The sequence below is a fragment of the Amphibalanus amphitrite genome, unplaced genomic scaffold (assembly GCF_019059575.1).
Source record: "Amphibalanus amphitrite isolate SeventyFive unplaced genomic scaffold, NRLGWU_Aamphi_draft 000531F_arrow, whole genome shotgun sequence".
NCBI classification, from domain to species: domain Eukaryota; kingdom Metazoa; phylum Arthropoda; class Thecostraca; order Balanomorpha; family Balanidae; genus Amphibalanus; species Amphibalanus amphitrite.
The window spans coordinates 390201-417083 of NW_024882025.1; the positions used below are offsets into that span (position 1 = coordinate 390201).

The window sequence follows — 26883 nt, forward strand, 5'->3', positions numbered from 1 at the left end:
GTCAACAAAAACAAGCCGGTGCTGCCGGCGCTTTTTTGACTGAAGCGCCGGCAGAGGTTTTTTGACGGCGGAAAAAGGCTGCCAAATGCGTCCGGAGAGTGGCGGTGTTTGCGGTGCCGGTGCTGTGACGGGGAGAGGGGACCAGCATACCCCCGCTATCGAAATGTGGTCAGCTGACGGAGAGGCGCCGAATACAGATGGATTCCTCTACTCGTCCCGCTTCTTCATGGGTGAGTCAGAGGGAGACCCTCGGAGTCGGAGTCGGTGGCCGGTGACTCACTTACTGGCATCACGGCTCCGTCGACCGTCTTCGTAGCTTGGTGGTCGGTACTCTGAGGTCGTAGGTCACTGGTCATAGGTCACTGGTCACTGGTGTCTGGAGTCGCCCGAGAGATTCTGTTCCAGTCGCTGACTGCTCAGTCTGCTCCCATGGCAACGAGCCAACAAAAAAAGCCTCAAAACGCTCGGCCGGTTAAAAAATGTTGTAGCCAGCAAAAAGCATGTCTGGGGCGGGCAAAAAGCACGGATTGCGACATGGAGAGACGGTTTGGTCAGACCAGTGCCAGTCTGGTGGGCAGTGAGCAGGGGTTGTCTCCATGGACTTGTGTGCTCTCTGGTGCTCCTGAGTCCTGTAGCTCTCTTCAGTGCTCCCTCACCGCCTGCCTTCTCTCAGGAACCGAAATATCGGTGTTTGGTGTGTTATTGTGAGGAGGAGTGATTAAAAAAGCGACGGTAAAGTGTCAGTGAGGTGCACACAGCTTTATGACCCTGTTTAACATGTGGTGGCGCCCAGAAGATTACTATGGTAAGTCCCGGGATACCATGTCACTATACGGCTTGTATATTCTTATACGGCTTACGGAAGGTTCAAAGAGCGTGGTTCAGCTAGTGTCTGGTGCGCATTCGTGGCCAACATTCAACAACACGACTAAGCTAACTCGCCGGTGAAGCTGCAATGGAAGCTGCCTGTTCAAATAATATTTTGCTTTGGTTGTGATACAAAAGCTATTGAAGCTGAGATAGCGTAGGTAGTTAACTACATATATCGTTAAATTTGCTTTTGAATATTTAGATACCAGGTTGAACGATGATGCGTTCAACTTTTTTTCTTGCTTTATTAACTGCATTTGATTTTATCAAATAGCATCAATTTTCCCTATTTTATATCTTTACCACGGTGAATGAAGGCTAGTCACCAACGCGAAGATAAAGTTTGAAGAGCTATAATTGTGGACCGTCACCGTGCCCTTTCCATGGTAAAAATGTAACATGGTGATCCTAGAGTCAGCATGTAAAACGTCGTTTCAGCAAAGATTCGCCGCCCGTGTTCCATCCTCGGCGCCAGTCTCCGGTCCCTGCCAGTTCCTTCTCTGCCCACCTCAGCAGTCAGCCCTCCGTTCCACTGCGGCTGCCTGAGCGGCGGAGCAGCAGACCACAGAAGCGCCCATGTGGATCCCTCCTCCCCCGCCGGCCCGGTAAATCAGCCTCGGGCCGTTCCCGTCGGCCGTTTTTGCCCGCCCCGGCTGAGGTCAGTCACACCATGCAGCTATTGCCGTTTTTGTTGCTGCGCCAAACTGGCGGTGCGCTGTTTTTGTCTGTTCTCGGCTGGCGCCGGTGTAGCTGTGACGACATTCACCGTGACCCTCCACTGCACGGAACTGATAGGTTGCATAGCTCAAAAGCAGCGGTAGGCTGGATCTGTCCATATAAACTGATGTGTATTTTAATAAGACGCAGGTCCTAGTCAGTAGTCATATAAAATAGTAGCCCAGGCAGCCGTCATTCTGTTCACCCTGTTTAGTCTGAACTTGCATAAGGCTGCGCAGGATTGGAGCAGTTCTTGCCCGAGTTTTTGTAAATTTCAGCACGAGTCTGGTGTAAAAACAACACCGTTTAACCACGTCAGAAAACATGGGCACACCTGAGCGTTTAAAGGTCGACGGAAGGAACAAAAAGATGTCAGCTGTACCGGAAAGCATAACGATGTTACGTGCCATGGGTACAAATGTCCGCATTGGCGACTGAGGAAGTTTTACGTGCACATACACATAGACTATGGGAGATACCTTTGATGGAGGCGTTATTTGAACCGGCCAACACGCATACAATGCAATTGTGGAATGCCAATTATAATGACAATTATAACGCCGAATCAATTTACTTTTTCGTCGAATTGAGTTGCATTGACTGATGTAGTAATGTGTCGTATAACGGATGTACGATTTGTAATAGAGCTTACAATATTTTTGACAGATCTATAGGAAAGACGTCAGCTGATGCGAGAAACATTGTCTTCAGGGGATCTGAGGTGCTTTATTTATGAGTTTTCTTCATTTTTCCTGTGTTAGAATCTTCTTGCACTGATTCAGTCAATGTGGGAGGAATATTGACCATCGATAACTGCCCAATCGGATCAGGAGTGCGGTAACTAGCAATCATCTCCCTCCCCGTGGTCCTACCTACCTCCTCGGCACCCCTCAAACATCCACTACAACCTTCTGACCTCCCCTACACCCCTTTCACATTCCACCTGACCTCCCATCTGACCTCCCCTGCATCTTCCTCCCTTCCCTGCGCCCCTCTGAGCTTCCTATACGCCTCAGACTTCTCCCCTATCCCCTCAGACCTTTCCTCTTCTCCTCTGACCTCCACTATATTTCGCAGACAACCCGTGCAACCCTCGGACCCCTCTGATGTACCCCTCTGACCTCCTCGTTTTCCCTCTGACCTCCCTCCCCTACGGCTGAGGTCCCCCTTTTGGCATCCCGTGCATCCCTCTGACCTCCTACGTACCCCTCTGACCTCCTCGTTTCCCATCTGACCTTCCCTCTAGTCCTCTGACCTCCCTCCCCTACGGCTGCACCCTCTGACCACCCCTCTGCTCTACCGTCTGACCTCCCCCTCTGACCTCCCCTGCACCCCTGTGACCTCCCCTGCACCCCTGTGACCTCCTCTGCACCCCTATGACCTCCTTCCTCTGACCTCCCCTCCTCCCTCCCCAGCTCCGACGCCGGTGGAGGAGGCCGGCCACCAGCTGTACGCACCGAGACTGAACGGCTCGCCGCCGGTGGCGCCGCCTGGCGGACAGCCGGCGAACATGCTGGTGGTGCCCCAGCCGGCCTTCTTCACCTCCAAATTGGCGGCCGGCGGGCCTGGAGGTCAGCCAGGCCTCACAGGTCACACGGGCAGCACCAACGGACTGGCCGGCGCCGGCAGAAAGTACCAGTGCAAAATGTGCCCCCAGGTGAGTACCGGGAACGAATTCGCCGCGTCCACAGCTCGAGATGACGTGGACTGAGACGAGGGACGATAATTCGATTGAGCGACCTGTCGAGGAAAACGTCGAATTGGAGAGTCTGACAGCGTTTTTGCCCGAGTTGTAAGCATCACCTTTTGTTGAGAAGGCCAGAACATAATGGAATCGCGTTACATTTGTCAGGAGACCACGGTACAGCCGTCAGGAGACTGTTCGGTGGAGCCGTATCTTTCAGCCCTGCCTGGGTGTGGTGCCGGAGAATCTCCGATCGACCCGACATCTAGCGGTCGGCAGGGGAACTGGTAGACGGTAGCCGGTGAAGTGGTAGTGGTCCACTGCGCTGCGTTTCACGAGCTCAATGGCACTGGCACCACATAAGCACACCAATATTACCTGCTGGTGGGTCGATTGACTATAAACGCAAATTTTAACGGTATAATCATTCTACTCGCTGCCTTCTCCAGCCTCCAGGTCGGTGAGCATTGGACGGGTAGGTCTGACGGTTGGCATCGCCTTTACCCAGTTCAGCCCTTGATTCGAGACTCTCCAAATGCAGCATCACGCGTTCTTACACATCCCTGAACAGCTGATGTGGCTAGCAGTCTGAGACAATACCGGACCATTAATTAAACCAGCGGGGACCGTCCAGAGGCGGCTGGGAGTCTGAGCTGTAGCGCTAATCCAGTTTACTTATCCCGCGCTGTGACGGACAGTGAATGCCGTCTGCTCCGGGGCTGCTATGTGCGAGTCTGTGCCGCTCGCTCAGTACGGAAGTCACGTTCCGATCTCGCCGAAACTGCCGGCCTCAACAACAGGTCATGGGAACTCCCAATTCTCTCGTTCAGAGAGGGGCGCTCTAGACAGTCGTGTGCCGGGATAGCGCCGGACCGGCGGCCGAACACGCCGCCCGATTTTTAAAGCTTTTTATCGAGTAACTGAACCGGGCATATGGGGTCTCAACTGAACGACCGGCTTTGGGAATGCTCAGTCACAGCTCATAAAGGAAATGAAATGGCTAACTGCCGACGGGGTGGCATTGGTATTCAGGTGGCGTGGGGCCGCCCTGATGCCCTCGCGCGTCTTCTCTCTCCCCTACCATTCCCTTGCACTCCCCCTCTCCCATACACCCGAGTTGTGTCAGGAGGGGTGAACGGTGAATGTTCCCACGACGGCTGCAGTATCTGGAGATGACGGACCGTGTAGCCCTCCCCTTTCTTCCGTCTCTCTCCCCCCCTCTCTCTCTCTCTCTCACTCACTATTTTTCTCTTTACTTCTTTATCTCGGCTTCGTTCCTCCAATGTTAACCCGCGAGTTGCTGGGGGGGGGCGTTAAACGCCCCCACTTTTTTCGCCGGGCCATAGCACAAAAACGGCGCGCCGCAGGCGCGCCAAATTTTGGGTACCTGTAGGGAATTGATTGAAGCTTATTGTGACAAAGTTTCAAAAAAATCGGTCGGAAAATTTTTGAGTTATCGAGGTTTCAGTGACGTCATGATTTCTGAGTTTTCGACCAAAAACGGCATATGTTCAAAAAATCATATAAAATCACAGAATAGACATACAGACATGCCGTAAACGCCGTTAGACTGCCAATACCATGTACAATCAAATGGCTGTCTTAGATTATTGATTATCCTTCCGCATTTTCCAAAATCTTGAACTGAATCTTGGCAATTTCTCGTGACTTCTTCACGACCCTGATACATGCATTTCTTAAATAGAACTTTTTTAGCCAAATACGTACACATATGATAAAATGAATGTCACCATCGTGTTCTACGCCCCAAATTACCCATAAAACCTGTGTCACAGGCTACGAATATCAGTTTTGATTCTCGGGGATATGTGCCTGCCCGGTTGACCTGACCTTGACCCTGACCTATGCTTGACTGACCCCTACATGGAGCTGACACTCTTGTAGGCCTTATATGATGGATTGTGCACCGTTTGGACAGAGTTTATGACGAGAGGCGCCCATTGCGAAGTCCTGAAGTCCATGCTACTGAAAGCCCGATTTCAGGTGTTTGACCTGACCTCGACCCGACCTGTGACCTCAAAATTCAACTTTGAAGTACTCATCTGAAGCGTCTCGTCGCGTTCTTTCGTTTGCCGCCTCGTGCGTTTCGCTGCGCCTATTGGTTCTCGAGTTATCGGCTGGGGGCGTTTAACGCCCCCCCCCCCAGCAAACGGTGGGTGGCGAAATACCCCAGCAACTGCCGGGTTAAGTCACTTTCTCAACTGCAGTAGTCACATTTCATCCGCATTTCACATTTCAACCTAATCCCTAAAACACGCGGACTGTGCACCCAGCTGTAAGTAAACACGCCGTATGTGCTCGTCGTGAGCACGTCTGTTTATTCAGCCGCATGGCTACAGCCGGCGAGGGTTTGACGCTGCCAGCCGACCCCGCCTCGGATGGTATTATCGGTTTATGTACATAACTACATCCACCCAGAGGCAGGCCACGCCGCCGCTGCCGCAGTTATCAGTGCGACTGTCTGATGTCGAGCGACGTAACGCCGACCGTCACGCGTCGTGACGCCACCGCCGCGTGACGCCGGGCCGGTGGGCCGCTGCCGGTCACATCACGGTCGCCTCCCGTGACCCGTGAGTCGGGAATGGTACCCATGGGAGCGTTAGTGTTGTGCATAGGACGCTGCTGGTGCTGGGTTTGGCGCAGGGTCGGACTACCGGCTCTGTTGATTCTGAACTGGCTAGGGATAAACAAACAAGGCCGGTCGTTTGAATTTGTAGAGCCAGGCCGACACAACGGTCGTCTGCCGTGACGATGACCGTCTAAACTCGGCGACTTAGGTCGGAGCCCACTCGCCTTTACCCTATGCCCTTCATCACTCCGTGATTTCTGCCAAATCTGCTTCGATTGAACCGGCTGGAAAACTGCCTTCGGGGTTTCTCGATTTTGTAACAAAATAGGTATGTGTAGTAGGGTGGTCCTTATTTCCATACAAAATTTTTATTTTTATTTTTTCGCGCTTGCGCCCCCTCAAATGATGCCATTCGTCTAGAAACGTGGAAAAAGAGCAAAAAGAGCGAAATCGGCGGATGCTTTTTGGTGGCTCAATGCATATTAACCCTCGTATGTATAGGGGTGGGATGGACCCCCATGAGTTTTCGCGAATAACTCACGTAAAAAGCGGCCGATCGCGACGAGACTTTCAGTATCCTCGAGATGATCAATTTTATACATACTCTGAAAATTTCATGACCCTGACCCAAATGACCTTTGACCTGTGACCTATTTCTCGAGACCATGTTTGGCCGGAGTCGCGATTCAGCGTATGTCAGCTCTCATTATCCGCGTGTTTCTAATATTTTTGCGATTATAAACGTCCAAACATGTGAAATGATGTTCGCCCCATGCATTACGGTGGGTGTCAAGGTCACCTGAAGGTCAGGTCAGGTCATTGACCTATGATGACCTCGTGTCACTTTTCCGAGGTATAATGTTTCTAGGGCAGTTTTCGGGCTGATTTCGAATTTAGCATCCATTTGAACATTTACGAAGTAGTTTTGGTGCCTTTGTTATGTGTTACGACGCCACCAGTGGTAGTTGAGACCTACTATGGGTAGCCGGCAGGACGCCTAATGGCTGACCTGACCTGACCTGACCCGACCTGGTCTAAATGCACGAAGACATCATATGTGATCAAAACTAGCATGAAATTCGTGATCAGCACCCCCAAAAACAATACAGCTTCACTGTACGAAGCTCTTGCAGGTCCCGATTTTTCTGACCACTGGGTCATTGACCTGACCTGGAAGGTCAACCAATGACCTAGGACCTTAAATTGGATATCATCGGTTTCCTCTCGTCACGGGCAACACGCTCGTTTTTTCGCAAAGCTCTAGCGCGATCTGGAGCCAAAAGGCAGAGGGGTCCAACCGACCCCCCCCCCCCACACACACACACGTTAGACGTTAGCGGAAAGTTGCGGCGTGATGGCCGTGGTTCGACCACGCTTTCGGGATGACAGAGTGGCTGTACCCATGCTGGGGCCAGGTCTCACGGCTCCGCGAAGTGGGGACGATTCGGAGCTACTCGAGGTTATGCTTTCCAGCTCCACTTGGTCGGCTGCCGCCCGCGCCTCCTCCGACGCGACGCCTTGCTCCTCCTCCTCTCTTCGGCGTCATCCCTCCTCCTCTTCTTCTTTTCTTGGGAATGGAGCGCCATGTCTGCCTCTGTCATTCTATCCCGTCTCCCTGGCTCACGTTGGGCGAGAAGGAAGGCGCGATCTTCCGGGATGGTTAGGTATCAAGGACATTGCGTCACCGTGGGCGATATCAAAGATATTTTCCCGTTGTTTCTTGAATACGTCCTCGTTGCTTGTTTGGGTGGCGGAAGTCCTGTTCTTGTTCTTTTTCAGGCGTTTCCACTCGTCGAAGAGAGTTTCCACCTTCTTGACCGCTCTCCCTTTGTGCTGGGTGGGATTCCTGGCCCTGGCCCAGAACTCCTCTACTCTAGTACCTTCTCTAACGTCCGGTTGGCCGCTTCCCGGACCGTTTCCTAGAGGATTTGGTGGCGGTGGAGGAAGTAGGCGAGAGATTGGCCGCGGGATGGGAGCTTGCATAGGTGGTGGAACGGGAGGGGGCACCGGAGCACCGTGCCCCCCTTAATTTTGCCATTTTAGTATAGCCCTATGGGCGTTGCATGGAAAGAATGGGACCAAAAGTCGGCAGTGCCCCCCCCCCCCCCCCTAATTGAAGGTGTTCCGCCGCTACTGGGAACTTGGAGCCAAGGAGTTCATAACTGGGGGACACCATGTACCCAGAAGTTTGCGACGCAGACAACCGTTACACCTGAGGAAGAGGGAACGAACGTTGATCGACGAAACGGACATTGAGCGAACATTGACGAACGAACGAGCGTTGAGCTACCAGTAAATAATGAAGTAGGGATCTGAAATTTTGACAGACATGTTTTTTCGTTAAACGGCACCGATTGAAGGGGCGCAAGGTATCCAAATACGATTTTCGAAAATAAGGACCACCCTAATGTGTAGTAATTAGCTTTTCATTTTGCATTCGAGTTGAAACTGAGATAAGCAAGCACTTTTGTCCATCATCCTCTATCATCTCCAGTATGTAATTTTCCAGTGAGACTTTATCAAACTTTGAGACCTTTATATAATGATGCTAACACCTACCTATGCCACCATTTGGACGACAATGTGCGAAGGCACAACTCACCTCATGTGCTGCGTCAGCTTCACCGGAGCGAGGCGCCAGTAATTGAGGTGACGTAACGTCACTGATGAGCCCCGGACGCCGCGCCGGCCACGTAATGACATGCCGGGAAAAGGGGTTGGTCCGGTCCGAGCCCCCAGTAACGCCGGGGTGCTTTCACTGGTGGCTCTGAACCTATCGCGGCTCCGCAAGCTACGTTATAGAACCAGCTCGAAGCGTGGAAAGTTTCGGTAAATACGCGGGCGTTGGAGCTCACAACTCGCACAGTCTCCGTATCGTAGCGTAGACGGCAGCGCGCCGGGTGGCGCCGCCTGACCTACCCCACTGCCCACCGTGGTGTGCCTCACAGCCTGACCTACCTCACTAGATTTTACCTCACCTATCCCACTGCTCGCATTTCTTTACACTTGGTCGACATTAGCCGTTTTCACGACGGGCTATCCGACGAGTGCACCTAATTTGACCAAATCTGCACATAATCTCTTTTACAGCAAATATCTTTATTATATGAATTTATTTCCGCGTTTTAATCGATGATACTCTCTGATAATATGACAAAGCAGGCATATAAGCAATTAGTGCAGCCCTAGCTGATCGCTACTAAGAGACGCACTGAACCTAATTTGACCAAATCTGCACCTAATCTACACCAGATGTGCACCAAATGTGTACCAGATGGCCGTCGTGAAAACGGTTTCTGGTTCTGTTAATTATCCCGGCCGGGCCCGGGGGGTAATCCCAACCACCGCAGCCCGGGGGGGGGCGTTTTTCGCCCCCCCCCCCTGTCTAACTCCGTAAATAAGGGAGCTACGGAAACAAAAGCGATACCAAACGAAAGGTCCTTACGAGACGATTCTAAAGCACCTAAAATTTTTGACCTCAGGTCAATTTTCAAGGTCAGAGGTCAAGGTCAAAGGCAAAAACCGGCACATGTGTAGTGATCTCAAAGTAAGCCTTCTAAAGGACGGCAGGCTGCATCAAACCGGCAAAATTGGGTGTCAAACGAAAGAAGAGAATCTGAGGATTCCGAAAATGTGCCTAAAATTAAAGGTCAAGGTCAAGGTCACGCTAAAAATTGACCTCAAACTTGGCACTTTTTCGCACATCTTGCGTGCTAGCTTCCAAGATGTTTTGAAATGTTTTGAGGCTTATCAGTTCCCTATTTGTGGTTCATCCTACGATACAAGGCTGCTCAAAGGTCAAGGTCACAGAAGAGTATCCCTGCTAGAGGCTATTTCACTGATTCAAGTTAGTAATAATAAATAAGACAATTTTGCCGTCCAGAAGCTCTAAATGAAGGCTTAGAGGAAAATAGATGCCAGATTCGTGATCAGCGGGTAAACATCCATCATAAATGACCTCTCATGTGTCAAGGTCAACCAGAGGTCATTCGAGGTCACATGAGGTCAACATAAAACTTGACCTTTTCCGAACAAAATATACATCATTCGACGCGGCTTGACAAGGCGAATGCGATGGTACCATTGCCGTAGCTCTAGGACCGTTTTTGTCGAAGTTATTTGCGAAAAACTAAAACCACATTTCGGGGTCGCTGACCTGACCTCTGACCTCAGGTCACCAAAACTATTTTTCTATTTTTCTCTAGGTCAAGCGCTACACAACCGTGCTCGTAATTTGTCTTTATCTCTAAAACTCTATTTTTAGCAGCTATTTGAAGTTTGCGTCTGTGACGCCGAAATTTGCCGTGCAGGGGTCTAGAAAAATGGACCTTGTGACGTCATCAATGGCGCTAGGTCCAAATTTTTTACTTCAGAAGATGTCAAATTGATGGGAGAAAAGGTACTGAAAGTTTCGCTTTCCTATCCCTAAGCGTTCGGGAGCTATCGCAAATATTCGCCAGGGGGGGCGAAAAACGCCCCCCCCCCCCCCCCCGGGCCCGCGAGGGTTATGGACACCCACAATGAACCTTAATTGTATCCGCAAGGCCTTTACGTTTTTATCGCCAGAGGCCAACGTTTTATGGTTTGGCTGCCTGAAAAAGTGCAGCAAAAATGATCACAAAAAGGACAACATTCAGCAACAAAGTCAGCGCAGCCCCGGTAACCGTTTTTGCAGACCTTCTTGTGCCAGTTTTTATCGGAGATCAATGACCCAGTCGCTTGCTGAGGCCCGGAGGTCAGGGTGAAGGTCAGGGTCACGGTACGGGGGGCATGCTATAAGTATCTAGTATCTATATACATCGATATATGCAGTATTTAACAGGTACTTAAAAGACTAAAATCACTTGTATTGGCTGCCTCAGCAGAGGCCATTAACCCTAGAACGCCTAGGGGGGGGGGGTTGTATCAACCCCCCCCTGAGGTTTTTTCGAAGTGCACGCTAAACGGCTTGTCGTAGCGGGCTGAAATTTTCAATACCCTCTGGGGCAACCTTTGCGCATCTTTTGCCGAAAAAACTTGATCGGGTCATGTCAGGTCACGGAGTTATGACGTCATAAGAGGTACAGCCTCCGGCCGACAGTTACCAAACGTGTGCGCCGAATCCCTAGGTTTTCTGCCGGTGATACCCACATTGTTTGATGGATCATGATGAAACTTCCCATGCATGTTGGGGCAAGCATTGGCTATCGTGTGGTGCAAGAAAATTGACCGGGTCAGGTCAGGTCACGGAGCTATGACGTCACAAGAGGAACAGCGTCCGGTACTATTTTTGAAAAGCGCCCGAACCACTATTTTGATAATTCTTGTCACCTCAATGGGAATATGCAGCAATATTAGCTTCTATAGAGAGCAAATGGACCTCCCAAATCCAAAAATACAATCAGATTTCAAAAATTTAAATTTTGATTTTTCGAATTTCTGCCGCCGACTGTGACCTTGCCGACTTCCGGCGCTCCCAACGCGCCATTTTTAGAGCTAGGGAAACGAAATACATACCAAACGATAGAGAATTGATCAAGGAACACGATAGTGAAGGTTTCAAGTCGATATCTTCCACCGTTTTGCCGCAATCGCCGCGGAAAGTTGAAAAAGTTTGATTTTTTCGGAAAATTTGACCTTTGACCGGTCATAAGTAGGTCAAATGTTGACCTAGGACCAAAAAATATACCACCAATCGCGAGATCTCGTTGATAGCAATCCGTTGGTTTTTTTCCGCTAAGCTCTACGACCTTCCGTTTCGAAACGCCAGGGGGGGGGTCGTAACAACCCCCCCCCCCTGGTCGTTCGTGTTATGAGAAATGGCCTGGTCGTGCGAGGGTTAAAGAACGATATGAAAATATGTTCAAATAACTAAGCATTGACTCATTTTGAGGAGCATCGGCCATTGCGAATATTTCTCTCAGTGTCCCGTATTTAAATAACGTTAGTGCCTCACTTAGAAAAAAATACATTAGATTTTCGTTTAAATTATAACGGTGTCTGCTTAGATCACACAGTGCCAACTCTAGCCTTTGGGTGCATCGGGAGCGCCGCCGTTGTCCCCATCACTCCGACGCAGCTCTCTGTCAGTCTCCCGCCCGCCCGAAATAGCCCTCTGCTAGCCTCCCCTCTGTTTAACTCAGTTCTATGTTATGTCCTATTCTGTCCGACTCGGCTCCGTGAGTCGTCTGTCCGTATCCGGTCCGGCGTGTGACCGTCCCCCGACCTGCGCCGGCGGCGGCGGCGCGGGGACGGCCCCGCCGACTGCCCGCGGCCGTCTGACCTGCTGTCTGACTATAGACACTGTCTAGACAGCAGCCGTCTGACCGGCCGACGGGCGGCAGTCTAGACGGCGGTCTGTGGAAGGTCACCCGGCCACGGCCACACACACGCACAAAAACACTGTCTAGCCGGCTGGCATTTTTTGTGCACCACAGTCAACAAAAAATCTAAACAAGCAATTACACGTGAGCCAATGGAATGGTGACACATTTGGTGTCTGACACCGACGTTCAGGCAGTGTGTCAATGTCAGGGTTACGATGGTCGCGTTCCGCCAACTGCGTTCGGTATGGCAAAGGCACAGCTGGGCAGCAGCGGTGGCCCTCTGCAGGCAGCTCTCGAATCGTGTCTCGAAGTACGAGTAACTATGGGCAGTTCTGAGGTTCCACTGGACGGAGTGTGTTACCTACAGTCGGAACCTCCGGTTCCTAACATATTTGTGCAAACTACTGTCTCAGGCACGAAGAGCTCGAGCTCTAGTCCTCCGCAGGGCTGTCAGCTGACTCGGTTAGAGCGCTGTAGTCGCTCTCCGTCAGGCGGCTGTCTCAGCTGGGAGCCGATGCGTCTGACGTTCCTCCCATTCGAGCTGCCAAACGCTGCCAAGTGGCACCGGTAACCCTATCTGCGCCGGACGCTGCGCCCCTTTAAACCTTTGTCCCATCAGCTGCACGTGGCCGGCCGCCCAAGGCTGCCGGTTTTGTGTCAGCCACCGCCGGGAGAGGGGAAAGGCTGAAACTGGACCAGCAGAGCGACGCGCCGCCGCCGGCACCGGCCAACCCTTTCACGGCGCGCTTCCTCTGGCCCTGACGGAGCGCGCCGCCGCGCCGGTCGGTCCGCCGTCACCGGTGCCCCAGTCGGTAACGCTGGCGGCGGCTGAGCTTGGTTCACCATCGGCCCGCTAGGCGGCGGTGGAGGTCGCAGTCCCCACCCTGAGCGCGTCACGTGATCGATTTTTTACCGTCGTTTTTTCGTCGTCTGCTGGGGCCGGGCGGTGGCGGTGCCGTTTTTTTGTCGGCTCAGTTGCAGCGTCGGGTCGGAGCGGGCGGGCGGTGCGTCGGCCGGCGTGGCGGCGGAGAGCGGTCAGTGATGCAGTGAACGTCGACCCCTGCTCGGAGCTCGAGGATCCAGTGTGACCCATGGAGATGGTTCAGGCCGACTACAGCAGCGGCTACCAGCCGCCCCCGTGTGCCGGTGAGCGGAGCGACAACCCGCAGCGGGCCTTCAGCCCCGGCCAGCCGGCGGTCCAGGAGAGCGGCTCACGCGACTACCAGGCGGTGCTCAGAGACTATCCTCAGCCGGTGCTCAGGGACTACACTGCAGCCGAGGGCCAGCCGCCGGCGGACGGACAGAGCAGAGAACTGGACAGGCAACGCAGCTTCTCCGGCGGCGGCGAGCCGAGACACTACTCCGCAGACTCGAGACATTACTCGGGTGACTCGAGACACTACTCTGGTGACTCGCGGCACTACTCTGGTGACTCGCGGCACTACTCCGGTGACGGCCGTGCTTTCTCTGACGAGCGGCGGCAGTACGAGCTGCTGGGGGAGCCGGAGCGCCGACCGGGCCCGTCGCCCGGCTCGGGGACGCACCGTTCCCCCGGCCACTCCCCACCGCCCAGCTATGAGTCAGTCTCGCGGCCGCCGAGTCGCCCCGACTCCGGACCCCCGACTCCGGCCGAGTCGACTCAGCACGCTGAGAAGGTAGGTGTGTCGGCCGCAGACAGTCGCGCGGTGGTGGTTGGATGAGCTGAGAGCGAGTCCATAAGTCAGTGGACTGGTCGGAGTCCAACAGCGTCCGAGGGCATCCTAGGGAACCTAGTTGTAGTTGAGGTATAACGCCAGTGGAGCTCTCTCGATGTCCAATTGAGTTTATTGGAACCAAACTGAAACGAAATCTAAGGGAGTCCAGTGGCCAGTGGCTACTAGGTCTGTTGGATTCGGAGTCCAGTTGAGTTTGCTTAGGGTTCAGTAGAGAAATGTAAGGATGATCTCAGCACGTGAGAACATGATGCGCAATAAATTCTGATAAGTCGGCACTGATGCGATAGTCTTCCCATGTATTGGCTCAGATTCCAATGGGATTCGAATCACATCGTTCGTTGTCTATGACTGTGGATCCAGTGTCCAGACGGCATGGTGAGCGTGCATAGATAAAAAAATCATACCAATCACTTTACCTCAAGTGGCACTATTTATCCTACGACTCGAACGTCCGCCCGGCAGGCGGGTGGCTCCACGTGCCGTACAGCCGGTGGAAGGAGAAGGACACGTGGAACTGAAGCGGTCGCTGAGGGCCGGCTGATGGCGTGCGTTCTCCCCCTTCACCCCCGACACACTTGTTGAGCTGAACGATAGAACGCCGGTGCCGTCGGAGGGCTCGATTCAGCTCTCTGGCACCCAGGCTGTCCGGCCACCTGCCCAGCTGGGGAGATCCATTCTTCCACAAACGGGCCCGCTCGCTCGCCGATGAGGGAGGGAGCGATAGCTCGCTAGTTGGCAAGTCGCGATGGTGAGACGATATCAGTCCGGATACTGCAGGGTGATTGGAACCCATGGGAACTATGTATGAGGCCGAGGACGTTGAACAGATGGTCGATAAAAATGGGACGTTCTGGTGCTTCACGTGGGAACGCTTGATTAATGTTCCTGTCGAAAGCGGATATTTAAATCGACATTTAATTTATCATGGTGTAATAGATAGCTTACGAATTTTAGCATAGAAAACTAAAATATTACATAAGCTGTCTAGTGTCTGCACACCGATAAAACATAAGCGAGTGCAATTTTGGATACAAATATCCATCTTTTCACGCAAAAGCGAGCGAACTGACGGGGGATGGTAAGAACCTAATACGGTACGTACTTGGAGCAATCGAAGCAACCACAGCCAATTAAAGGGATTATCAGGGTTTAAAAATTGAAAGGAATCGGCATAAATTTCCAATCAATGAACTCCCCAGACTCTGCCGATTCTAAAGATATGCATAAAATGTAAATCGGTACCAAAATTTGCGAGATATAGCCGTTTCAAAATTGACAAAATTGTACTTACTCACGCAAAACAAGTACTTGGGCGGCCAAGTTGGCCCATCGCTAAAATGTAAACAAAGAGCAGCCTGGGGAAATTTCGCCAAGGCCGCCGCACCGCACTGGCGATTTCCACAAGACTGTTTTGTTTTTGTCTGTTGTTTTTAGGGCCTTGCAACAAGATTTCAGTGCTTGGCATTGGATTTGGATATGAACAAATTGAAGATTTGCTTTTCAATAAGACAGCAAGAGTTATCAACATTGCCAAAATTATTATATGGGTGTGATTTGAATAGCTTGTTTGCTGATCATCAAAACATTGATGTTAATATCATTTAAATGTCAACAATTTTCAAGGGTAAATTTGAGTGTTTTATTTCAATAAATTGAAATGTAAGTGCATCAGGCACAAGAGCTAAGCTTCAATCTGATTATTTTGTCAAGAGTGGTGAATCTAATGTAACGTCTTGCGAGAAAGCTTACCTAAGTGACTGAAGAAAGCGCTACAGTTTTTCAAAATCAATGTTGATCTGTTTTTTCGAACAACAGGTTGTACAACATGATGTGACATGACCTCTGTGCCCTGTACGTCACCCCTGCTGCTGCAGCAGAGCCCCGGCTTCAACTATAGTTTGTTATGGGTGGGCTCTCCGTGAACGTCTTGGTGCGTTTCTACATATTGTTGCTGTGAAAGGACTGTACTTGAAAAAAAATATGTAAGTTGTATGTTTTTTATTGCCCTGGTACCTACTTAATGTATATTTTTGTTGTTTATGAGTGATAAATGAATATATTTTGAGGAAAATTGAGTCATTTCAGTTTTAGTTTGTGGAACAGAACAGAAGAAGCTGCTGAGTGTGGATCATGCTTCAATTGAGAGAATCATCCTCAGTTATCTACATATAAGCATGCTTTGTAAGCTCCTTGCATTTTGCCAGCTTCTACTTGCTAGTCAAAGTTGTAAGAAGGGTTAGGGAGAACAATTGGTACACATGCCACCATGTGCAATCACCAAACGAATGAACGTGAGGGCCAAGTCCTTCACACAGCATGGATACTTATAGGTACTGCACTAATGTATAATGTTCATTATGTTCATATTAGCAACTCACCCAGGCAGCCTGCCTTGTGGTATTTCTGAGTTTAAGATTTTGCAAGACTCACACTAATCAATAAGGTAAATTATATTGATATGTATGGATGAACAATGTGCAAAGGGGTCGCACGTGCCTGCTCAGTGCTCAGCCATGGATGCACGTGCCTTCTCAACAATGGTCGTGCTTGCAGACATCTCCATGGACGAACAATGTGCAAAGGGGGGGGCGGGGGGGCGTGCCTCCGCGGCCGCCTGTTGGCTCAGCCGCTGCTGCTGCTTGGCGCCGCTGCTGAGCACTGCCGGAGACGCCGCTCGCTGCCGGAGCTGCCGGAACAGTCACCGGAGCTGCCGCCCGCTGCCGGAGCTGCGGGAGCCGGGCCCGCCGCCCATCTGTCAGGACCGCCGACGGCAGCACGCCCGTCTGTCAGGGTCTGTCAGTGCCGGCAGTGGACGCGCGCGGGTGCGGGCCGGGTACGGACGCGCGCGAGTGCGCGCCAGGTACGGGTGCGCGCCGGCTATGGACGCGCGCGCGCTTGCGTGCCGACGATGGGCGCGCGCGCGTGTATGCCGACCATGGCTGCCGCCCGCTGCCGGAGCTGCGGGAGCCGGGCCCGCCGCCCATCTGTCAGGACCGCCGACGGCAGCACGCCCGTCGGTCAGGGTCTGTCAGTGCCGGCTGTGGACGCGCGCGGGTGCGCGCCGGGTACGGACGCGGCGTTCTCGCCGGGTAAGGACGCGGCGCGCGCGCCGGCTATGGACGCGCGCGCGCTTGCGTGCCGACGATGGGCGCGCGCGCGTGCATGCCGGCCATGGCCGCGCGCGTGCGCCCCAGCCATGGACGCGCGCTAATGCGCGCCGGCGATGGGCACGCACGTGCCTGCTCGGCAATGGATGAGCGACGAGCGTGCCTTCTCGGAAATGAGTATACATGCAGACATCTTCATGGATGGACGCTTTCAATATGTTCAATGTGTTGAGACGGATCTGAGTAAATTGGAGAGAAACTAGGATAGTTTTAGTCCTGCTCAACTGGTCTGCCAATAAGTACAAACACCACCTTGCTGCCAACTGCTTACCAAATACCGCATCTGTTGTACCCTTGCATGATGCATATGTACATACAGAAACAATTACAGTCTGTTGAAATCTGAAAACATGCACTGCTGAGCACTGTGGATGAATCTGTATGAACCGTGTGGCCCAGCGAAACCTTCTGGACCAGGTTATAATTGACAGTGAATTAGTAATCAATCCTTGCGAAGAGAAAATAGATAATTGTGCCTTAGATGAGCATAATGAAGAAGCGTTCCTAAAGTTGAGTTAGTGGCTTTCCATCATCCATGCCAGATGGCCAAAACACACCATTTCAATACTGTCCCAAAAATATATTTCAAAACACTTATTGCATGGCTATACACACCAGCTTACTCGGTCACCACACTCATGACTCAAACCAAGGCCATATAAGGGTAGTAGTATAGCAGGCGTCACACTTGTTTTTTTTTTGCAACCATGAACGAACGAAGAGAGGCGCTGTAGGTTAGGTTGTAGGTAAGGTTAGGTTTGGTTGGGTAAGGTTGGATGACAAAGCAACTCTGGGTATAGCGCTTCTCCTTGGTTGCAAAAAGAAGTGTGACGCCTGCTTTATGACTACCCATATAAGTAGACTCAAACACAGTCTACTGATACAAACGTCACTGGTCTCAAGTCTGTGCTCAATGCACCAGCTGTACACTACTCACAATACGTAAGGACTCAACGTCAGCCACCATCAAATTCACATCAGGTTTTCAAAGTAACAATGTATGTGCCACTTCTGTACTTTGTGCTACAAACACAGAATAAATGATATCAGTCAGCAATGCATTGCTCATTGTCAGCCAGTCTGCAAAGTCAGTCCGCAGGCTTTGCAAGTAAGTGCAAAGTCTGCGGAGATCAGTTGCTTTACACCACACCACCAATATCATGCTGCAATGTGCTCAAAATATGCCCATACACCAACAACAAAGCACAACCATGAAGCACCACTGATAACACTTAACCTCAAAGCACACAACATGATAATTTATTTATTTTGAGTACCTACAGAAACAGAATGTCTCAAGGCCACTTGTGCTCACTCCGAAATCTGCCAGTCGCTCAGCCTTGAACATTGACATTATTTCATCTGAAATCTATTTTCTTCACTTGATCAAAGTTGATCTGCGTCATACATCTTACAACGGATGTCTCGAATTATTGGTAACGTTCAGCACTTAGCATTAACATTTGCATTACAAATGATAGGTAACTTTGATTCAACGTTCCATCCAAGCTTCTTCATTGCTGGAGCTATATCACTTTCAAGTTAAATTGCTTGAACTAAGACATTCTTGAATTACACTCGGGATGAGCTTAGTTTGAAAGCACACAACATAATTTTTTAATTATTTTGATAACCCACAGGATATCTAGAAGCTACACGCACTGGCTACAAAGCCCACAAGTCTTGAACATTCAAATATGAATAGGAACAGCTTTGTTTCGCACAGATTTCGCACATGGCGGGATGGCGCCATTCCGTCCAACTCATACAGCCTCAGAAATTACAACAACACACTCAACTTACGGAATATACGTCAAACAAATCTTATTTACGACGACACGAGCCAATGCTAACAACGCTTGCCAGTTGCGCTAGAGATATTGGAGTGGAGACGTCAGAGAAAAAAAGTCTTTAGATTTCTCCCATTTCCCCACGTAACGTTGAACGGCCGTTGCGGCCTTATCTGGTATGCGACGGCCTTATCTGGCATAAAAAATATCTCTAGAAGTCTCTAGCTAGTGTTAAGCCTATGGACTTATAGGGAAATGTATCCGAGTACTTGGTACTGCCTCCTCCAGGTACTGGCTGGCAGACGGATCAACTTTGGAGGCCCACCATTTGGAAATTAGGCAATTTTGAGACGAATGACTTCGGATTGGGGCCTCAGCCACCTTCTTCTACACGTTTCACTGAGTAACTTCGAAATTTCGGAAAAAACCCTGATAATACCTTTAACAATTGATCCAATACCGTTGGCTCCAATTTATAATTGCCGATAAACGACTTACCGCATCGACATCGTGCTTATCAACACATTTACGATTATGTTTTCAACATGAGTTTCAAAAATTGTATTTCATGCATTTGACTTTTGAATTAATCTCTCTAGCAAACCTTTATTCATGGCGAAAATTAGGAACACCATGAACCAAATGCCTGTTTTGCTATTTGATAAAAACAGGGCGAGCTATGCAACTGTGCGTTTTGCCCCACAGCAAAAAGAAGGGATGGTCCATGTAGTTTTTCCCGGTGCTGGTTTTTAGGTGACCCAAGACAAGTACCTAATTATCCTCACAAGTAAGCGACGGAAGGGGCTTTGTGCAAGAGTCATACGCACTCATCCAGACTTCTAGGGACCAGCCCACATTCTGGCACCCCGTCCGCACCATTTCCATCCGGCACTGTTAGGCTGAGCTGGGCCCGGCGGCGGCGGCAGCGGCGGCGCGTCTCAACCTCGCCGATGTTGACCCAGGTCCGGCGCGCCGCTACCGCGGAGGTTGAGGCGTATCGCCCGCCCGGCTCACGGCGTGCCCAGCCGGGCAGCTGTGACTCTCCGCAGGGAGGGGGGGGGGGCGAAGGGCGTTGCTAGGTCAGGGAGCACGCGGCCGACGGCGTGGGAGGGGGGGGGGGCGGGGAGAGATCGATACGGCACCGCTCGGACGACACTGACCCTGACCGCTCGAGAGCCGTAACGGCCAACGGCAGAGAGAAGTGGTGACGGTCGAAAACGGGAACCGCTCAGTGGAAACGAGAGAGGGCGGTAGACTGTTGAGTGGTAGGCTGCAGACTGCAAAGTGCAACAGCGATGCATGTATGACATTGACCGCCGTGCTTCTCCTGTCGCCGACTCAGTCTCTGTCGTCGCACCAGGACTTACCGCTGCGTCTGGCCTGGTTCGGTCGCTCTCGCGCCGGTGTCGACGCTCCTTGCTCGCCGACGATGTACCAGCGGCGTCGACTCGTCGACCCAGCATGTCTGGGGTATCATTAGTCTGTGATCTGTCGTGGGCGAGGGTAGAGGGGAGGAGCGGAGAGCTCTGCGCTCTCTCCGGCCACAGCCGACGGCTCGGATACCGGCGCGACGGCCGTGGCTGTTGCTGGGGGCATGGTGAGAGCGTCGGTCGACAGCGCGAATGGATTCCGTCTGTCGTCTCTCGTCTCTCCAGTCTCCTCTATCGTGTCTCTTCTCCGTTTATCGTCTTCCTGATGATATAGTAGGCGATTACCCTCAGCAGCCGGCGGACTTGAGCGGCAAGTTTCGTTTATCGTCAGTGTTGTCTCTCATAAGTCGTCTGTTGCCATGTCTCAGTCTTTCCGTCCTGCTGAAGATGTTGTAGCAGCACGTGCTTACTACATCGGACTCTGCGTCGTGCAGAACACACACCGTCATATATAACGCCCACGCCGCCAAACGATGCGCTGAGCTATCGCCTATCGAGCCGAATGGTACTTACAACATCGTCGATGCGCCTGCGCCTGAGCGGGGTCGGCCGCCGGCCTGCCTCAACCGCCGGCCGGCTGCCACCAGACTCACATAACCCACCGACGGCGGCGGCGGCGGCGGCTGGGGCCGGACCCGGGTACACTGAGGTCATATTGTCCGTATGCCGGCGGCGGCGAGGCTGGGTAGGTAAGCCGGGGTCATATGGTCTGCGGCGGCCGACCGGTGTGGCGTCCGGTGTCGGTAGCGCCCGCCGCCGCCGCCGCCGCCCCCGCCCCCGCCACCAGACCAGACAGCCGCCCAAGGTCGCCAGACGGCGCGACGAGGTGACGTCACACACGCTAATTGTGCGCGAACTGCGGCGCCGCGCTGCGTGGCGTCGGCCGCGTCGGCATGCCGTTACCATGACGATATATAAGGGCGCGGCAGCGGCGGCGGAGCGGTGGCGATGATCAGACGGCCAGTCGGCGACCCAGACACCCGGAGGGGGAGGGCGGGGGGGGGGGGGGGGGTCGGTGACCGGGTGTCTGGCAGGCCGGCGGGTGGGAAGGTCACGTCTGGTATATGTGGGAGGACTGTGGAGTGGAGAGATACAGGCTCAGTCTGACCGGGAGTGTGGCCCAAGGCAGTCTGACCCGGCGCACAGAGGATTTTTAGTGCACCTACCGAACTAAAAACAAACGACAGCAACATATCGACATCTGCGCTTCCTATACGAAAAAGTCCACTGATACCTATCTAAAACAATTGTCAATGCTCATCCCAAAATATGCATAATTTGCATATCCACACCCGTGCCAATAACTAGGGATGCACTCAGATACATCACGTCGTTTATGCAGGCCTGTAAGTGGAAACTGATTACAGCATTGTTGAACACAGAGCCGGATAATTGTCCAACAAGGCCATGCATCGCATCAGGATAGCACAAAGCGACGGGCGGATGCGAGACATTTGTTCATGGTCCACAAGACACAGCACACAAGGGCCCACTTTGGCCGCCTATGCCCCGCTGTATGTAGTACATAAAAGGGTCCGCTTCAACCGTAGACAAGAAGTCTTTTTTCATGTGATCTTGTATTCACATTCACGAGAAATGTGATGACCATTTCATGCTTGTCCGTCAGTTCGTCCAACCGACCGACCTACTGACTGCCACCGGCTGACCTGACCGACCGTCTAAACTCCCAGTCTGTCCGTCTGCCAGTTTCCCCGCCCGTCTGTCTGTTCGTCTGTCCGTCTGACCGTCTGACCGTCTGTTCGTCTAGCTGTTCCTCCGCCTATCCGTCTGTCGCCTGTCCGTCTATCTCTGTCTATGTATTTCTCCGCCTGTCCATCTATCTGTTTCTCCTCCTGTCCGTCTGTCTATCCGTCTGCCCATCTGTCCGTGTCTCCGCCTGTTCGTATGCCGTCTATCCGTCTGTCCGTTTGTTTATCTGTCCGTCAATCCGACCGGTCAGCCACCGGTCCGTCTACTGTTCCACTGGGCCAGCGACCTCAGCGGGCCGCCGGCCGACCCTGAGACGGCTAGCGGAGGGGAGCCACGGTCAATACCGGCGGCGGCGGCGGCGGCGGCGGCGGCGCCGGCGGCGGAGGAGCCTCCTTTGTCGCTGTGCCAGTCGTCGGCCGTCGGCCGTCGGGCGTGGCACGTGGCACCAGCAGTCGGTGGCTGGCCATTGAGAAAGCTGCCGACGAGAGTAACTCATGGTCCTGGTGGATCACTAAGCTGGCTATAGTCGTTGAATGATGTGCCAAGTTTTATCCAGGCAGACGTTCCCTATATCTCGCCCCGGGCGAAATGAATGGATCGCCAGACAGACCCACGATTGGTCCGATATAGATAGAGATTCCCACGCGGACCGGAAGGCGGGCGTCCGACCCCGGGGACCGTCTAGACAGCCGGTGACCTTCGGCCTCACCGGCGGAGCGGGACTCTGGGATGAGTCCGAGTCACCGTTACGGACTCATCACTGATGCTGACGCAGCGATGTGTCGTCGCCGAAGCTTTCTTGCACAATATTTTATGAATTGTCGGGTCTGACAAAAGCATGCATAAAACAACAAGTTCGTTGGTCCTTTTTGCAATTTCATATCTATCCAGATGGGTCTGAGCACTCACTGGTGACTAAGTATGCCACGTATGTGCCGAGTTGGTGACCCATCAGCACAGTGGCAGCATCGCGCCACCCTCCCGGCTGCGAGTGACGCCGCGTGACGACCGGACCGGTCACGGACCGATCGGCGGGTTCAGCGTCACGCTCGGCCGACCGGCGCGGTGGTGACCTTGTCTGTCTGGTCTGGTGATTGGTATCACTACCCCTTTCGCCGGATCCCGCACACATCTGTCGTCTGTCGGTCGTCCATACCATTCTCATGAGCGGCGCTGACTATAAATCATTTTCGATTCATTTAATCGTTGCCTAGAATGTAGCCTTTACAGATCTTGAAACATAGCGCAGAAAACTTGTTTGCATATCTTAGCATTCCGATTTTATATTGTGGCCAGCTCTGTTTCGAAAATATAAAAGTACCTACGCTGAACTTGGGATCGCTGACCGCGCTGAATTCTTGCCGGAGCTGGCTGACCTCTGACCTCTGACCCCCTTCTCCGTCTGCCGGCAGATGTTCGCCTCCAAGGCCGACCTCCAGATGCACGTGCAGCTGCACATGCGGGAGGCCAAGCCGTACAAGTGCAGTCAGTGCAGCAAGGCGTTCGCCAACAGCTCCTACCTGTCGCAGCACACGCGCATCCACCTGGGCATCAAGCCGTACCGCTGTGAGATCTGCCAGCGCAAGTTCACGCAGCTGTCGCACCTCCAGCAGCACATCCGCACTCACACGGGCGACAAGCCGTACAAGTGCCGCCACCCGGGCTGCTCCAAGGCGTTCTCGCAGCTCTCCAACCTGCAGAGCCACTCACGCTGCCACCAGACCGACAAGCCCTACAAGTGCAACTCGTGCTACAAGTGCTTCACCGACGAGGCCAGCCTGCTAGAGCACATCCCCAAGCACAAAGAGTCGAAGCACCTCAAGACGCAGATCTGCCCGTACTGCGGCAAGAGCTACACGCAGGAGACCTACCTGCAGAAACACATGCAGAAACACGCAGATAGGAATGATAAGCGGGTCTCGGCGCCTGTTGGACTGCCGCCGCCGCCACCTCAGCATCATCATCAGCAGCAGCAGCATCACCACCAGCAGCAGCAGCAACAGCAGCAGCAGCAGCAAGAGCAGCAGCGGCAGCAGCAGCAGCAGCAGAGGCTGGAAAACCCCTACTGGCCCAAAGACGATTACCTGGTGAACGGGGCGGCTGCCGGCGGCGGGCTGCAGGCACCCCTGCACCTGTCCCGCGCTGACGGACTGGACGACCCGCGCCTGCACCCCTCGGCCGGACTCCGGGAGACACTCGAGCACCGCGTCCTGCTGGACGAGCGGCAGGAGCACCACCTGGGCCAGCCGCCGCCGGGCGCCGGCTACGAGCCGCTCTCGCGCGCCGCCGTCACCGCCTCCTCGGCGTTCACACCGATCCAGAGCGGGGCGCCCGTGAGCAGCGCGCCGCTGCCGCTGGCGCCGCCGCCGGCCGCGCCGCGCTACTTCTACGACCACTCGGGTCTCGGCAAGGACGTGAAACCGGCCGGCAACGCCGCCGGCTTCATCTCACTCCACCAGATCAGCAGCTACGCGCAGCAGCGCAGCGGCGCCATCGGCAACGACCTGCTGGGCCAGCTCCGGGACAAGCCGCAGCCGCCGCACGACCAGCAGTGAGACGGTGCTGCCACCTGTTGGCGACACAGATAAGCTGACGTTCATCCCGTAGACGCGAAAAGTGTTTGTGTTCTGCTGAGGCTGACGCCCTTGCTGGTCCGTAGAGGAACTTATCTTCTACTGCAGTACCTACGGTCGACCGTGAAAGCATTACGTGCGTTCTCTTAGCACGCTCGTTATATGCCATCTGTGGTTAGAAATCACGGTTTCAGTTGCGTTTAGTTTTTCACGTGACATGCGAAGCATGACACGAGACAACCTTGTGATTTACGCTTTCGTTGTGGTTCTGAACCACGAGAGTGATTGACGTAGGCGGTTTTGAACCTAAACGTAATTGTTATTCATAAGTTTCTTCTTGTTTGAAATAACCAATCAGCTGTACACGTTTGAGAGAGCGGAATTATTATTTTAAGGTAACACGATAACTCATAACTTTTATTCACATCTTGAATTACGTATCAAGATATGTTTAATTTCGAATAAGACATCAACACTGACAATGTACTACCATTGCGTAACTCTGAATAGCACCAAAACGCTTAAGCGTATTGAGCTGCAATCCCTACCATAGCATTTATTCGGCTTTATTATGAAAGCTCTCGTTTAGTCTGTAGTGTCCGCGTATGTCGCCGACCCAATATGGCAATTTTGTAACGCTCAGGGAAAAGTGTACCTTTCTGTATCTTTTATTGTTGAAGTTAATGGCTATTTTGCCGTTTTCCGCTTTTATCTAAGAGGACCTCAAGACAAACCAAGTTCACCATTGTTAAATGCATAGAAATGCTTATAACTAAGCAGCACTCCCGGTAAATAATTATGTATTTACTGCAATAGCTCTAATTCTGCTAATTCTAGTGGCAAGTCCTTCGAGAAGGAATATTCAATTCAACTCAAGTCCGTTTTGCAGCTGAGCTCCGGAGGTTAATTCATCGATATCATTTTATGATAAGAATAGCTAAGAATGTGTATGTACCTGCACCACTTTATGGCTCTCAGGAAACTCTGGTTCTCGTCAGATAGGCTTGAATTTTGTTTGCAGTATTTTTTCTGCTTCATTATTATTCAAGGTGGGTCTTCAAATGATGTTTAAAGACAGGATTATCAGTAAAAATGGGCCGTGACGTTAAATCTAATATTATGTTGACAATAAGTACCCCAACTCAGGTTCTGAAATGGCTACCTCATTAAAATCCCAGGTCATCGTAGTTTGATCTCTGCATACGTGAGCCACGCTGCTGGACTCTGGGCGGTTTTATCGCGTCTCTTTCATCCGAGACGCATCTCCCCGTCGCTGTTTGCGGTACACGTAGATCCGACAGACGGGCGTCTGCATCCGCATGTGGCAATCATCCACTGACCCCAGGGCAATCAGACAAACAGGGTAGTTAGTAGTTACAGACCAGGCACATGAGGGGCGGGGATGGGTGCGGCATGGGTCGAATCAGCACCCCGGGTCGGTGCTGCTGCCATCCCTGTGTTGTGCCCGTCTTGTGCCGCTGTTCAGTGTTATTGCTCGTTGTATTTAGACGTGATGAAGCGACAGGCAGAGATACCATATTGACTCTCAAACACAGCGGCTTAAATCTGACTCTGTGTTTTAGATGCGCCAGTGTTGGTCTCGTTGTACTTTGCTGTATTATAATTGAACGATGTGCTCTCGCTGAGGTGAACTGGCAGGACGCTGGATGGCGTGGGCTCGCGCCGGGCAGGTGTTGGCACTGACCGGTCGCGGCGCCCTGTGAGTGGCCTGGGGCTGTGTGTGAGACGGCCCGATACCGGCCAGCGGTGATAAAACAGTGTGTAACGCTGTCTAAGGGAGAGGCGACGCCTACCGGCCGGGCGATGCCGCGCGCCGCCCGGCCGGTCAAGGTCATGTGATCGGCGCTGTGATTGGTCAAGGGCAACAGACGGTACGCTGTGATTGGTCGAGGGCGCCAAGCGGTGTGTTGTGATTGAACGAGAGCGCTGGGGGTCAGGGACTGCGAGGGACGTAGCCCTTTGTATATAACTGGGCGGACCTATGATCAGTGGTAGGTTCGTACGGCCGCAGAAGTCGGTCACTTCAGGGATTCGATGAGTGTTGATCGCTGGGAAAGCCCAGTCCCGGGGAGCCGGCCCCTGTTTCTGTTCGTTTTTTGGATTGCTGTATGTGTCACCAGGATCTTGTTGAGGACGTTCTTAGACGATAGTGCTGTCAGGAGGGGCGGAGTATTGGTCAGGCTCTCGGCGTTCGCTTCTCGCATGGTGTGTGCAGTACTTAGGCTGAGGCAGTGCCGGACGGCCGCCAGCCTGGCATGTTCTTGTACAGTTTTAATATCAGTATATCGTCGGAATAAAGTGGTGTACCGTA

At 52.6% G+C, this 26883-nt stretch overlaps 1 protein-coding gene across 2 annotated transcripts; it reads left to right on the forward strand.

The window, feature by feature from the left end:
• LOC122393357 (zinc finger protein rotund-like) lies at positions 1–26883 on the forward strand. 2 transcript variants are annotated; one of them, XM_043389301.1, is made up of 3 exons: positions 1–230; positions 3003–3244; positions 23391–26883. In XM_043389301.1, exons 1-3 carry the CDS (start codon positions 86–88, stop codon positions 24531–24533), a joined length of 1530 nt encoding a protein of 509 aa, XP_043245236.1. In that variant the 5' UTR covers positions 1–85; the 3' UTR covers positions 24534–26883. The 2 variants fall into 2 exon arrangements, with proteins under 2 accessions (XP_043245236.1, XP_043245235.1); XM_043389300.1 differs by lacking the exons at positions 1–230; positions 3003–3244 and adding an exon at positions 13140–13821.